We start from the raw sequence: 13,883 nt of genomic DNA on the forward strand, positions 1-13,883 counted from the left end.
GATAGCTAACAAAAAATGTTATGACATCTGCAGGCATCAAGTGTTGAGTCAAGGAAACACAACCGTCCTCTGGCCTCTCTTTAGTGTTGAGGGCAGTTTACCATTGTCTGCAACCCAGATATTGCTCAATTGTGTCATCTCTGATCTGGCACTCCCTTGATCTATCTATAAACATTCAATTTAGAAACCCTAAAATTTTTCTCTCAGCCCAAGAACTCCTCCGAAAAAAGATAATGACAAGAAAACCTTAACACCTCTCTCCCTATCCAATACTCTCCTTTGACATCTCTCACACACACACACACACACACACACACACACCACACAAAGGTGTTATGAGAGAGGAGGGCTAAGGGGAGGGGTAAGGGTCGAGAGGGGAGTCCAGCTCCAGTTTGGGGAAATCCAGCTCGCGTTTTGACTCTCGCTCAGCGGTGCAGGGTCCAGCAAAGGCAGAGCCCCTGCTTCACTCCCAGAGGTCTGTCCTGGGGAGACACTACTGCTCCGGGGGGCTGACCTGGCGGGGAGTGGCAGCGCAATCCGCTCCCGCACTGCTTTGTGCGCGCAGCCGCCGGCCCCTCGGCTCCCGGGTCTGCCCCCTGGGACAACCCCCTGCCCCGCCCCAGTCATGCAACTCTACCTGCTTCTCCTCTGTGGACCTTTGGGAAGCTGCCGCCCACCCCAGGGTCTCGGGCCCTGACCCTGCCAGGCAGCCGGTAGGTGTCCGCCCGGGGCCCGCTCGCGCCCCTCGTGCCCGCCGAGACTCTGGGCTCTCAAGTTGTGGGGACCAGCGCGAGTTGGAAAGTTTACCCGAGGGCTGGTGCGGGCTTGGAGCCTGGGGCACGCGCGCTGCCCTCGGAGCCGGCGCCGGCCAGTGGTGAGTTGGGGCTGGGGCAGAGGGCAGGGTTGCAGGGACCCTCACACCGAGGCCGGAAGGGGGTGCGAGGGGCGGTACTCGGCTAGGGCTGGGTGGGGGCCGGAGCTCGGCGTCCGCGGGTCCTCCGGGTCCGCTAGGGTGGGCCCACTCCCCGCGGCGACCCCCTGCCCCGAGCCGCTTGGGGCGCTTTTGTTGCGGGTGGTAAACAATGCTCCCGGCCGGAGGACGCGGCCGCCGGCCCCGGAGGCCCAGCTGCGGCGCTGGACGAGGGGAGCGGGGCGGGGGCGCCGCGGGCTCGGACCCCGGGCGCCGCCGCAAACCGGGCTTGGGGGAGGGCAAGTGTGCCTGCGGGGATCCCTGAAAGGCCGGAGACTGATGCGCCTCGTAGGAGAGTCGCAGGTCTGGCTCCTTAAGGTGAGAAGGCAGAGTTAGGGCAAGTTGCGGGTGAGGAGCCCGTCCTGGCGCACAATCAAGCGCACCCCCAAACAGGGTTTCTCCCTCCCCCATGCTTGTGTAGGGGACAGATTTCTTTGGGAAACTGTTGGCACTTCCCTCCCTGAGCATTTCGGGGAAGGGACTTCATAGATGAAACTTTAGAGTCTGACCCGAGGTGACCTGGAGTTACAGCGATCCGGGAAGTAGGGAATAGGGAGTAGAATTAGTGTTCTGTCAAAATGGCTTTTGAAAACCTCTTTTGGGCGCCACCGGGTTGCGGAGCGCGCTGGCGTTGCGGTCTGGTCAGTCCCACCCGCAGGGTCCGGGGAGCTGGCCTCCGGGGTGGGAGGTGCGCAGAGCTGGGTGCCTCCGACCAGCGGTGCCGTCCGGGAGGGGCCGAGTCCCGGCCAGGGCCGCAGGCACTTCACGTGTCGTGAAGGGACGGGGCTGGATCTCTCTCCCTCTCCCCCTCTCCTCTCTTCCTCCCTTCCCGGCCCTGCTTCTCACCCACACCCTCAACTGATAGGGCTTCTGGAAGGGCTACTTGCAGTCCGTATAGTTCCACTAAAAGTGGTCAGGAGGTTACCGACCCGCCCCAGTAGCCTTCCACGTGAATGGGGAACCCAAACTGCGCATTTCTGACCCAATAAAAATGAATATATCACCAAGAACAAAAATTGCTTGGATTAGGAGTCTTTCCCCCGCCCCCAACTCGTCATTTTCCCAAATTAACCATTTTGCATAGGTCACCCCTGTGCCACTTCTCCCCGGTTCCACTCTCGGGCACCAAATGAGCTGCACAATACGTAATGGTAATAGCTTATGAAGAGATAAAGGTTAAGTGCTTCGAGACTTAAGCGAGTTAAAGATAAGGTGCACGGTCTAGTGTCCGCCGGGTGCGCTGCGCACCGCACCGGGATGAGTTGAAGGGCGGCGCTGTAGGGTAGCAGCCTCAGGTCTGCCCTGAACGAAATGTGCTCACCTTCCCTTCTCCTCCCCCTCCGACGATATGAAGTAAAATAAAGACGATGGTTTCTTAAGGCCCAAGATGCCAAATATATATGCATCTATACATGTATTTGGGGCTTGTTAACCAGTTAGGGCAAGAATTATTTAGAGCAGATCAGGAATGTATGACTACAATTAAACAAGGGTGGTGCACCAGATAGGTGCATAGATAAGGAGATGCTTGGAGATTAGTCCGTATTATTTCCAAGAACTGAAAGACTTCGGCACTGTGATTTTGGGCGTGTTTCCTGATTTTACCAGTTTTGAGTTACACTTCCCTCCCCAAGTAAGGGATCTTAAATAGGTTGGTTGTCAGCCTCTGACAGTGTTTAAAGCCAGGTTATGATTTCAGTTAAACTTCAGAATCAAGATATTCTGGAGTTATTAGCACACCCCGTCCCTTTCTCTTTGCACAGATTAGTACCTCAGATTTACAACTCTGCGACGATCACTTACCATTATAATGAGAATTAACTATGGCACTCAGCTCTGGTTTTCCAGAATTGATGGGTCTGAGGTTTGGATCACCACTGTTTCTGCTCTTTGTTTCTCTTCCCTCTCCAATCTTCTTTATCTGGTTTGTCCATCCCCTCCCCCACTCTCTCTTTGCATCTATTTTTCTTTCCCTGCACAATTAAATTTCTTTTTTCTCTCCCCTAGGTCTTTTTACCTTTAGTCTTCAGCGTTTTGATCCCAGTTATCTTTTTTACATTCTAGCTTTATTACTACAAAAGTCTTCCCCTTAGTTTTTTGCCCACTCCCCCTTTCCCTTTAGACATTTTCTTCCTTCTTATGCTTTTTACTATTCCCAGTGTGTTTTATACTTTTCTTGTTTTTGGAAGAATCCTTCCATCTCCATTTTAACTTCTCCTTTCCCTTTTCTGTGGCTCTCTTAGGCCTTTTTTTTTCTTGCTCTCTGCAGGGCAGCAGGGGTGTTTTACATATGGAAGGAGCCTTTGACTAAATCTGCTGGCATTCTAGTGAGTTTCCTTGAACAGCCTTTCCTTGTGCAGAGGGCTCTCACACTTCCTGTGGTAGAAGACTATCTAGGAACTGCAAGCCGCCCGCCCACCTCCTCTTCCTTTAGATGTAGAACTTAGTTGCTGGAGGAAACTAAGTCAGGTGGTGCCTTTTAAAAGAAATGTTGTAAGTCTTGTATTTCTCAGTCAAGTGCAGTAGCCTTTAAATTCTAAGGAGCTGAATGGAGCGACTCTGAAATCAGAGCTTCTTTTGCCTCCAGCCATATGAATGCAAATACTCACCACTTTTTTGGCCACTGCTGGTAGTGGGAAGGGTTGCAATATAATTTTAAATTGACATGCGGGCTGGATGGTTACATCAGTTCAGCCACTTCCTGCCCAAGGGACTTTGGGAGATCCAGGAGAAGGAGGAGGGATGGAGGTGGGAGAGGATTTTCTGACATGGTGCTGTTGTCAATATTGTCCTTTACAGACAACTGACATAGTTCATGAAGTCACTTTTTATTTTCTAGACCACGGAATTACTTCAGTAATTATAAAAAAGGCCCTCTGTAGGGAAAGATTGAGTACTTAGTAAGCTCAAATAATATTGAGGAAAATACCTGATCCTATTTGTTCACCAGTTTGGTTAGGTTAAGTTTAAATTATTTGTGAATAGTCAATCCTTAGACAGTCAAATATTTATTGCCTGCTCCTGCCACTTCTTCCCTGTCTTTAACCTTATACTCTCTACTTTAGGTTGGCATCATGTCTTTTCATGTTTCAAATTATGTGTTGGCCTCTTGAATCTCCTACTGCTCTAGTCCTCTACATCAGAAGGATATTTTAGTAAAAAGAATTTTTATTTGTGGTGCCCTGTGGTGAAAAGATTTGTTAACTAATGTTTTATATCTCACAATTGTTGGGAGTTTTGTTTGCTTGTTTCATTTTGTTTTCTCTTCCAGGAAAATAAGAACCCACAGAATAGTATCAATTGCAAATAATTAGGACCTATGATCTGTATTTAATAACAGAGACACTATTCTCTTATTTTCTGCTCTGATCGTGTTATCCTATATCTATCTCTGTAGCACTCAGAACTCTTCAATATATTCTAGGGTAGAATAAAATTGATTTTGAGAAATATTGAAACGTCAATTTTCATCAGAAATGAAAAATGGAAGTGGAATTAGTTTTTGGTTGTAAATATACCTTTTTGTAGGACTTAAGTACTCTATAATAAATAAAAGTAACAAAAAAGGGGGAAATGGAGCATTTAATAATGTGTACAGGTTAACAAGGAAAATAATTTTCAGGAGATCTGTGGGGATAACTTCATATTTAAATAGGAACCTATTTAATAGAATGGACTGCATTGTTCCCCCCCCCCACACACACACACAAATTTCAAAAAAAGCTTGTTGCCTCTCCTCCCAGAGTTCAGCCCTGGGGATAACTTACTTTATCACAAAAGAAGGTCACATTTCATCATTGGAGCCTTGGGTGATAAAATTAGGATCTTGTGGGAGCCCTTATTTTGTTTCTGATTGTCTATTTCTTTGGCTGGGTGGTACCCAGTGGTTTCTCCCCTGCAGTTGGGTTTTTCAGGGGTCATTGGCCTCTTTCACGATCTCATAAAAAGGCTGTTACCATTTAAAGAGACCACATCTTCCCAATCCATGTTGCTCATACCTTTTCCATTTCCTTGGCAGGCTCTTTTTCAGGAGATAAGGTTTGAATGGTAAACATTATCTTAATTACAAGGCTGAATTTCTAAAGCACTTTAATTTAAAAATATAAAAGAATATATGAGGCTGAGATCAATTTATAAACTACTTTCAAAGGCAGATCCCATGACACCTTCTGGTATATCCAGATTACTTGCCTACATAACGTGAATTTTAATTTTCGTGGCCTATTGCAATACCTAGATTATATGCTCCTAATAATTTTTTAGAAATGCAATCTTGATACAAGAGATAAAGCAAGCTTATACTGATATTGTTGAATTTCTAAAGAATGGAAAGGATTGCTTTTTGCTATCTGAAAAAACATCCTTATAAAGACTGCTGACTTTCTGGAGATTAGAATTGGAATGTCTTTTGTTTTCTAAAAATACTGGTACAAAAAGCAATGGTCTTTGGAGAAAATATCTAACAGTTTTTCACAGCCAAAAAATTAGTGCAAGCCAAAACCCTTTTTTTTTTTAAAGGGGGAAAGCAGTAAGCTTAGATACCAAGAACTCCAGTATTCTCCAGTCTAGTGTTTGTATTTAGCACACATTTATCAAACTTATTTTTCTTGTAGTTAATATTATCACTGCCCATTTAAAAAGTCTATCTTGAGGTGGGGACGGGGCACTTGCCTGAGTGGCTCAGTTGGCCAAGCGTCCATCCTTAGCTGAGGTCATGATCTCTCAGTTTGTGAGTTCAAGCCCCAAGCCCCTCATGGACTCTGCACTGATGGCTTTGAGACTGCATTGGACTCTCTGTCTTCCTCTCTCTCTCTCTCTCTCTCTCTCTCTCTCCCGCTCATGCTCACTCAATGTCTGTCTCTCAAAAATAAATAAATAAACATTAAAAAATAAAATAATAAAAAGTCTGTCTTGGGGGAAAAACTAAGTAAAAAATCAAAAATCTGTCTTGGGGTGCCTGACTGGCTCAGTTGGTGGAGCTTCTGACTCTTGATCTCAAGGTTGTGAGTCTGAGCCCCACACTGGGTATAGAGATTTCTTAAAAATAAAATCTTAAAAAAAAAAAAAAAGAAACAAAAAGGCTATCATTATTTCTTTTTAAAGTTTACTTATTTATTTTGAGAGATAGAGAGTGCAGGAGGGGCACAGAGAGAAAAATATCTTAATTTTTTTTTTTAATGTTTATTTATTTTTGAAACAGAGAGAGACAGAGCATGAATGGGGGAGGGTCAGAGAGAGAGGGAGACCCAGAATCTGAAGCAGGCTCCAGGCTCTGAGCTGTCAGCACAGAGCCCGACATGGGGCTCGGGCCCACAAACCATGAGATCATGACCTGAGCCAAAGTCAGACGCTTAACCAACTGAGCCACCCAGGCGCCCCGAGAAAAATATCCTAAAGGCACAATGCTTTGACTTTAACTCAATGAGTGCTCTGGGGTCTTTTATTGCAGTGTGTAGCTTACTATGTGTTAGGTGATAACAGAAACAAAAGAACTAAATCTTGTTTTGCAGTGTATGGCAGGCTGGGTTAAACTGATTCTATAATGATAACCATTTAGCTTATCTCTCTTTTTTTGTTTTTTGGAGTTATAAGCAGCCTTTATTTTTTTAAGTTCCCATTTATTATTAAACACCTAAGTATATGCCAGCACTATGCTAAGTGTTTACACAGCTCATCTCATTTTATTCTCATGGTAACCCAGTGAGGTCAGTACTATTATGCTTCCTCTTCTATTACACATGAGGAAACTGAGGTATAGAGAGACTGAAGAATTGATCGGAATCACGTGGCTAGTAATGTTTCTGAGCTGGAAACTGAACCCAAGTCTGCCTATTTCCAAAGTCCTTCCCCTACCTTCCCCGCTCCCTCCTCAACCTCACATAAGCTTTTCCTGTAGGAGCCCAATGATACCTCAAAATGACCTCAGTTCAGATGTAGAAACCTTGATTCAGTTAAATAGGATGTGGAAGGAACTAGCAGGTGATCACGAATTCAAACTCGCAGCTTTCTGATGGGGCACATCTCTCTAGCCACTAAACCCACCAGTGTGTCCCAGGATTACCTGGATCAGATCAGTGCAACAAAAACAAATGCACAACTTGAGAATGATAGAGGGCTGTCAAGTTTTTACTTGGCCAAGTGATAACATTAATAAAATAAATCTATCCCTACCTTTTCAAAAAAATAAAGGACTTTTACTTTTCTAAAAGAAAGGACATTTTAATGAGAGAAAACAGGGAGGCATTTCAGAATAAGGAAGAGTTGTCTAAAATGAATAAGTTCAACTTCATGGAAAAACTTTATACTGCCCTTTTTGCCCCTGATTTTGCCACAGACTGTTGATCACTTGGTTGCAGACCAAGTTTTTGGTAACTATTCTCCTACAACATATTTTCTTACAAATCCAACATCGTGTTAACTGTTAAAGAATCCTCACCAACCCAGCTGTCCCACTCTTGATTCTGTGATCTTTAGGGAATAGACTGATACATCTTGTATGGTGAGCTTCATTCTTGCTCATAGTTTGGTCTTATTTTGGGTTAGGGTAAGCAATCAAAGGAGACCAAAAGACAGTGGTAGCTCTTAGTCCCCTTTCATTTTCTCCTTTTTCTTGCTTACCTTTCAAATAATAGTTGCTTGCCTAGTATGCTTTACTGTTCTAATTATCTCATTTTCTCTTTATTTCCAATTTCCTTGCCTAGGCATTCATCATGAGACTTTTGGGATCCTTGGTAGAAGGGATTTAGAACCAGCAGTCTTTGGATTAAGTCGGGTGAAAGAGAAAAGAGGGACCTCATTTCTGGGTGTGGGCAGTGCCCACCACAATGCCTTCCTTATACATAGTAGGTACTCAACAGATATTTGTTGGACCCGTGAGTCTTATCTGTAACCTAATCTGTCAATACTAACTCCTAAGATTTTATGCCATTTTTGTGTGCATGTGTAAAGCTTAAAATTTGTAGATTATTAATTGGAATGTGGTATTAATATTACTAGATCTCCAAGTAGAGTTTCTTGAATTATATAAACTTCTTCCTCTGGTTTTACCAGATGATACCTCATCTTGTGTGGTGATATGCTGAGGAAAGATTAACGGATAATTTTTTAAGTATCCAAAATTTGTAAAGATTGGGATTTGATCTTTAAACTACATGTACCTACAACAACTGTGGTTTCTAATGTAGAATAACCCACATGCTTACCCTGTTCATAGAACTTCATCAGCTAAATCAGTTGTCACAGTAATTAAAGGAGCTTTATTTGTGAATCTGGGGTTTAAAGGATATGTTAGTATCTTTTGTGTTTATTATATTTTTCTTTTGCAGTAAACATTCTCATTCCCAATTTTGATTGATAATTGTTAGTATTTTATTTCGAATGGGAGAATACATAGGAAAAAGATTCACTTCCAATGTTTTTTTTTGTTATTTCAGACCAAAATTTTGTGGGCTGAACTCAACCATGGTACATTCAGATTCTCCTCAGAGGCGAGACTTTCCAAAGGACCAATGACTCTGTTCCTTGTGCCCTTTCATTTATTCCTACTCTGTAGCTATGTCTCGATCCCGCCATGCAAGGCCTTCCAGACTAATCAGGAGGGAAGATCTAAACAGAAAGAAAAACAGCCAACTGAAGAAGACATCTAAGCTAGCCAATAAAAATGTGGCATCAGTCAAGACTGTGAGCCCTGGAAAAGGAGTAAAGCAATTAATTCAAGAAAGAGATGTTAAGAAAAAAATAGAACCCAAAACACCTATGCCAGTCAGAAGCCTTCTGACAAGAGCTGGAGCGGCACGAATGAATTTGGATAGGACTGAGGTTCTTTTTCAGAACCCAGAATCCTTAACTTGCAATGGGTTTACAATGGCTCTCCGAAGTACCTCTCTTAGCAGACGACTCTCCCAACCTCCAGTGATCATAGCCAAACCTAAGAAAATTCCACCTGCTAAGCATTTAGAAAAGCAACATGAATGTGATTGTAATGTAGTTACTGACAAAGGAGTGAAACACTCAGAAAATGATTCAATTCCAACCCAAGTTCCCCTAATTGCTCCTGATACAGAGAATCTAATTGGTGTACAAAATGCATCTTTAATTGAAGGTGAGAGCCAAGAGACAACCCAGTCTTGGTCCCAAAAGGTGGAGGATACCAAAATAAATATCTCCGCTCACAGTGGTCCTGCAGTAGAGATCCCTTCTGGGTCATTGGAAGGGACACATGGTGGTGAAGGACTATTCTCTAAAGAGACATTGACTGATACAAGTGATTCCCCTAGAATGTTTGCTCAGGACACTCTGTGTGCTCCTTTGCTCCAAAGAGCAGCCCTCAAGGTGACTTACGAAGGAAACTCCAGCATTCAGTTAGAAGATTTGGGTTCACGAGTAGAATCTCTTAAGCTATCTGATTCTTACCTGGATCCTATCAAAAGTGAACATGATTGCTACCCCACCTCCAGCTTTAATAAGGTTATACCTGAATTGGACCTTAGAAACTGTTTGTCCATTGGTGGGTCAATATATCCTACCTCATTAATAAAACTCCTCTTGGCAAGCTCTGAACAAGAAACGCTTGGTGCTAAACCAGATAATCAAGAGGTACTCAAAGCTACCCCAGATCAACAGGCAATTCCTGATACCACCCCTGTCCTAGGACAGGCTTTTAGTGCTGTCCCACATCAATGGGAAGTCCCTGGTGCTAACCCAGTACACAGAGAGGCTCTGGATGAGACCCCAGCCCCACCAGAGATTCCTGGTGCTATTCCAGTCCAAGGAGAGGTCTTTGGTGCTATCCTAGACCAACAAATCCTTGGGATGGGTGGCGGTACTGCCTCAGACCCACCTATCTTTGTTCCTGCTCCGCTAAACCCAATTGCTACCTATAGTGTTCTCCCAGAATGGCCTGAGGCCCAGAGCACTGTTTCATATGGGCTTGAGGTCCAGGGAGCAATGCAGATTTTGCCTTTGGGCTCAGGTCACACTCCTCAGCCATCATTAAACTCTGAGATAAGTTCGGTACCTCCTGTGATGACTATTAGCAATATAGAAAATCAGAAGCAGGTTCATATAAGCTTTCTGCCAGCTAACACTCAGGCGTTCACCTTAGCCCCTGAGAGAGGACTCTTCCATGCCTCACAGGGCATTACCCAACTCTCCCAGGCTGGTCCCAGCAAATTGGAAGGAGGGAGCTCCCAGATCAGCGTGACCAGCATGGTTGACATCAATACCACAGTGGTATCTAGGCCAGGTTCAATTGCCAGGGCCACCCCTTCCTCCTATACAACTTTGCTACCTACTTTGGAAAAGAAGAAACGAAAGCGGTGTGGGGTGTGTGGGCCCTGCCAGCAGAAGACCAATTGTGGTGAATGTACTTACTGTAAGAACAGAAAGAATAGCCATCAGATCTGTAAGAAGAGGAAATGTGAGGAACTGAAAAAGAAACCATCCATCGTTGTGCCTTCGGAGGTAAGTAAACGGCCCAGGGGCTGGGAGACGCCTGTAAGACTTTCATAGAGTGATTTGTGCAGAACACTTTACTTTGATAAAATGTTGTATTATCTATAAGAATGTATGGATCTACCTGAAATATGTCTTGTGCAGTGATACATTAGCTTATTTTTAGAATTTGTCTCACAAAACTAGAACATAAAATTTTACATTAAAGGATTTGATGAGACAGAGCAGTGACATGAAACATGGTTTTGCAAATATTTCCACTTTGCCTTATTTTGGCTAGTTGTGTGTCTTTTTTTGGAAGTTACAGGTTTAACTTAAATTTAAATTAACAGTGGAACATTCATTAACTCCCTTGCAGCTTGAGGAACCAGAGGAGTTAAACTTTTCTTTTGAAAGAATAAAATGGTCGGTATCGTTAATTTTGAAAATTTGCCTTGAAGGTGAAACAACAATAAAGCTTTCATCGCACATTTTGGTAGGTGATTTCCACTTGCTCTACATATCTCATGTGGTTAGGATTAAATGGTCACCAGAAGTTAAAAAGAATTTGTAAACTCTAAAGTGGTACATAAACCTTAGTTCTCATTATTACGGTTGATGAACCTAAGGTACTAAAAGTATTGGTTGACTTAGACTTTATTTAAAGGTTTTTATGGAACTTGGTTAATACTTAAACTTGCTTTTCAGACCTTTAAAACACATGGCAACTTGGTGTTTTATGATTTTAGATCACTCACTTGAAGTTATGCTTATTTTGTGTCTGCTGTGAATAAAGGTATAGTAGAAGAGATTAATTTTAAAGAATTGTGAACTTAAATTTAAGTTAGTCTTTTCTATTTCATTCTTATCTATCCAAAATGCTGACTTTCTATTTGACCCATCGCAAACAAGAGATCAGACATTTAACTAATCATATATTGATGGGCATTTAAGGTGTTTCTTTAAATTAAAAAAATTTTTTTTAATTAATTAATATTTTAATTTACATCCAACTTAGCATATAGCGCAACAATGATTTCAGGAGTAGATTCCAGTGATTCGTCCCCCATGTATAACACCCAGTGGTCATCCCAACAAGTATCTTCCTTAATGTCCCTTACCCATTTAGCCCACTCCCCCTCCAACAACCCTCTGTTTGTTCTCTATATTTAAGAGTCTCTTATGTTTTGTCCTCTTCCTTGTTTGTATATTATTTTTGCTTTCCTTAAAAATTTTTAATGTGTATTTATTTATTTTGAGATAGAGAGCGAGAGTGAGCAGGGGAGAGGCAGAGAGAGAGAGAGAGGGAGAGAGAGAATCCCAAGCAGACTCCACAGTCTATGCAAAGCCCGATGTGGGGCTTGTGAATCCATGAACCATGAAATCATGACCTGAGCCAAAATCAAGAGTTGGACGCTTAACCGACTGAGCCACCCAGGCACCCCTAAGGTATTTCTAAAATACTCTGTTATTCCAAGGGCACCTGGGTGGCTCAGTCAGTTAAGCATCCTACTTCAGCTCAGGTCGGGCTCTGTGCTGACTGCTCAGAGCCTGGAGCCTGCTTTAGATTCTAGGTCTCCCTCTCTCTGCCCCTCTCCCGCTCACACTCTGTCTCTCAAAACTGAATAAACGTTAAAGAAATTTTTTAAGTAAATAAAATACTCTGTGATTCCAAACCTTACTGCAGTGAGTAATTTTTACTCAAGTCGCTTCACACATGTGGGAGTGGCCAGCAACCTGATGGTTTACAAACGTACATGGACAATACCTAGCAGCAGCAGTATCTTACAGCAGAGACCTCCCTCGTAAGTTCCTGATTTGTAAGATTGCCAAATGGCATCACTGCCGAAGGTACTCACTCTGTCTCTGATAGGTGTAAGTGAATTTGTTTTCTTTTTTCCTAAACCTGCTCCTCTTGTGTCATTACATATTTGGCTTAATGGCTTACCGTCTGCATTGTCACCCAAAATGGAAAATTCAGTCATCGTTGATCCCTTCCTCTCCCTCCTCTAGATTTCTTGTTTATGAGATCTCAGCACTCCTTCCTCTCCATTTTCTTAGCCACTTCTATAGACGATGCCTTTATCGCTTATTGGGACATTTCAGTGTTCTCTCTCTCACAGCAAGTATTTACTGCACTTCAACTCTGGGTTGTGCCCTGGGGATATAGTTGTAAGTGTACTGGCTAGCAGAGAAGTCAGGATGTTGAACCACCTCTCCTTGAGTACAGTCTGAGTTTTCTTTCTAAATCCCTGATGATTCTCTTACCTAAATACATTTAGTGCTCTTCTGTATGTGTGATATATCTCACTCAAAACAAAACAAAAATAGAGCAAAGCTTTTGGTGCCTGCCAAGTATAGGTGAAGCCTAGTTTCTTAGCATGAAATACAAGATCTTCAAGATCTTGACACAGCTGACCTCTGTCTTGTTTGTTGTCACTGCTTCTCATATTAATCTTGAAGTTTCAGTAGTATCCAGCTACTTGTATTTCCCCAAGCTCACCATGTGTGTTCCAACTTCAGTGTCCATGTTTATGGTACACATTCTTCCTTTCCCTATCTGACAAGACTCCACCCATTCACTCACCCCTCACTGTGCCACAACTATTTGTGTGTGTTCCCCAGGTTGTTTTTCTAGTGCCTGTCTAGACTTGGCATGGTGATATGTGCTAAATAAGTTAAATGATAAGACAATATAAAGCAGGGGCACCTGGGTGACTCAGTTGATTAAGCATCTGACTCTTGATTTCGGCTCAGGTCATGATCTCATGGTTTGTGGGTTCTAGCCCTCAGTCAGGCTTGCATTGGTCTCTGTGCTGATAGTACAGAGGTTCTCTGTCTCCCCCTCTCTCTTCCCCTCCTTCACCCACACACTCTCTCTCTCTCAAAAATAAATAAATTTAAAAAAGGGGGGGGGCCTGGGTGGCTCAGTCAGTTAAGCGTCCAACTTCAGCTCAGGTCATGATCTCGCAGTTCGTGAGTTTGATCCCCGCGTCGGGCTCTGTGCTGACAGCTCAGAGCCTGGAGTTTGCTTCTGATTCTGTGTCTTCCTCTCTCTCTGCCCCTTCCTCACTCATACTCTGTCTCTCTCTGTCTCTCAAAAATGAGTAAACATTAAAAAAATTTTTTTAAAAGAGAGAGAATATAAAGTATATAATTTGATAGCTATGACATAATGTATACACTGTGCAACTATTAGCACAAAAGCCATCGCCTCCAAAAATTCCTTTGTGCCCCTTTGTAGTCCCTACCCCCTCCCTGCACCCTTTCTGTTTAGGCAAATAGTATCTTTTGTCACTATAGATTTTTTATTTTCTGGAATTTGATATAAATAGAATCATACAATACATACTCTATTTTTTCGGGGGGTGTCATAGGACAGTTCCTCAGGATTCATCCTTTATGATGCTTTTACAAAGTGCAGATCACTTATTTTGTAATTTGAGTCTGTTTAATGTTTCCTCATGATGAGGTCTGGGTT

General features: G+C 43.1%; 2 protein-coding genes across 6 annotated transcripts in view; one reads left to right on the top strand and one right to left on the bottom strand.

Annotated features, from left to right (window-relative positions):
• The first annotated feature begins 481 nt into the window (after nucleotides 1-481).
• TET1 (tet methylcytosine dioxygenase 1) overlaps nucleotides 482-13,883 on the top strand; it is a 133,033-nt gene continuing 119,631 nt past the window's right edge. For 3 of the 5 annotated variants that reach the window (XM_019444354.2, XM_019444357.2, XM_019444358.2), the window contains exons 1-3: nucleotides 482-874; nucleotides 7,672-7,812; nucleotides 8,404-10,432. In XM_019444354.2, coding sequence (XP_019299899.2) covers nucleotides 8,525-10,432 — 1,908 coding nt within the window. In that variant the 5' untranslated portion in view covers nucleotides 482-874; nucleotides 7,672-7,812; nucleotides 8,404-8,524. The remainder of the gene's footprint in view (nucleotides 875-7,671; nucleotides 7,813-8,403; nucleotides 10,433-13,883) is intronic. The other 2 variants (XM_019444355.2, XM_019444356.2) reach the window with 2 other exon arrangements.
• LOC109264244 (basic proline-rich protein-like) lies at nucleotides 494-1,381 on the bottom strand. Its single transcript, XM_019444204.2, has one exon. The coding sequence runs from the start codon at nucleotides 1,379-1,381 to the stop codon at nucleotides 494-496; it is 888 nt and encodes a 295-aa protein (XP_019299749.2).

Source organism: Panthera pardus, unplaced genomic scaffold (genome assembly GCF_024362965.1).
Source record: "Panthera pardus isolate Hobbes unplaced genomic scaffold, ASM2436296v1 HiC_scaffold_22, whole genome shotgun sequence".
Lineage (NCBI taxonomy): Eukaryota > Metazoa > Chordata > Mammalia > Carnivora > Felidae > Panthera > Panthera pardus.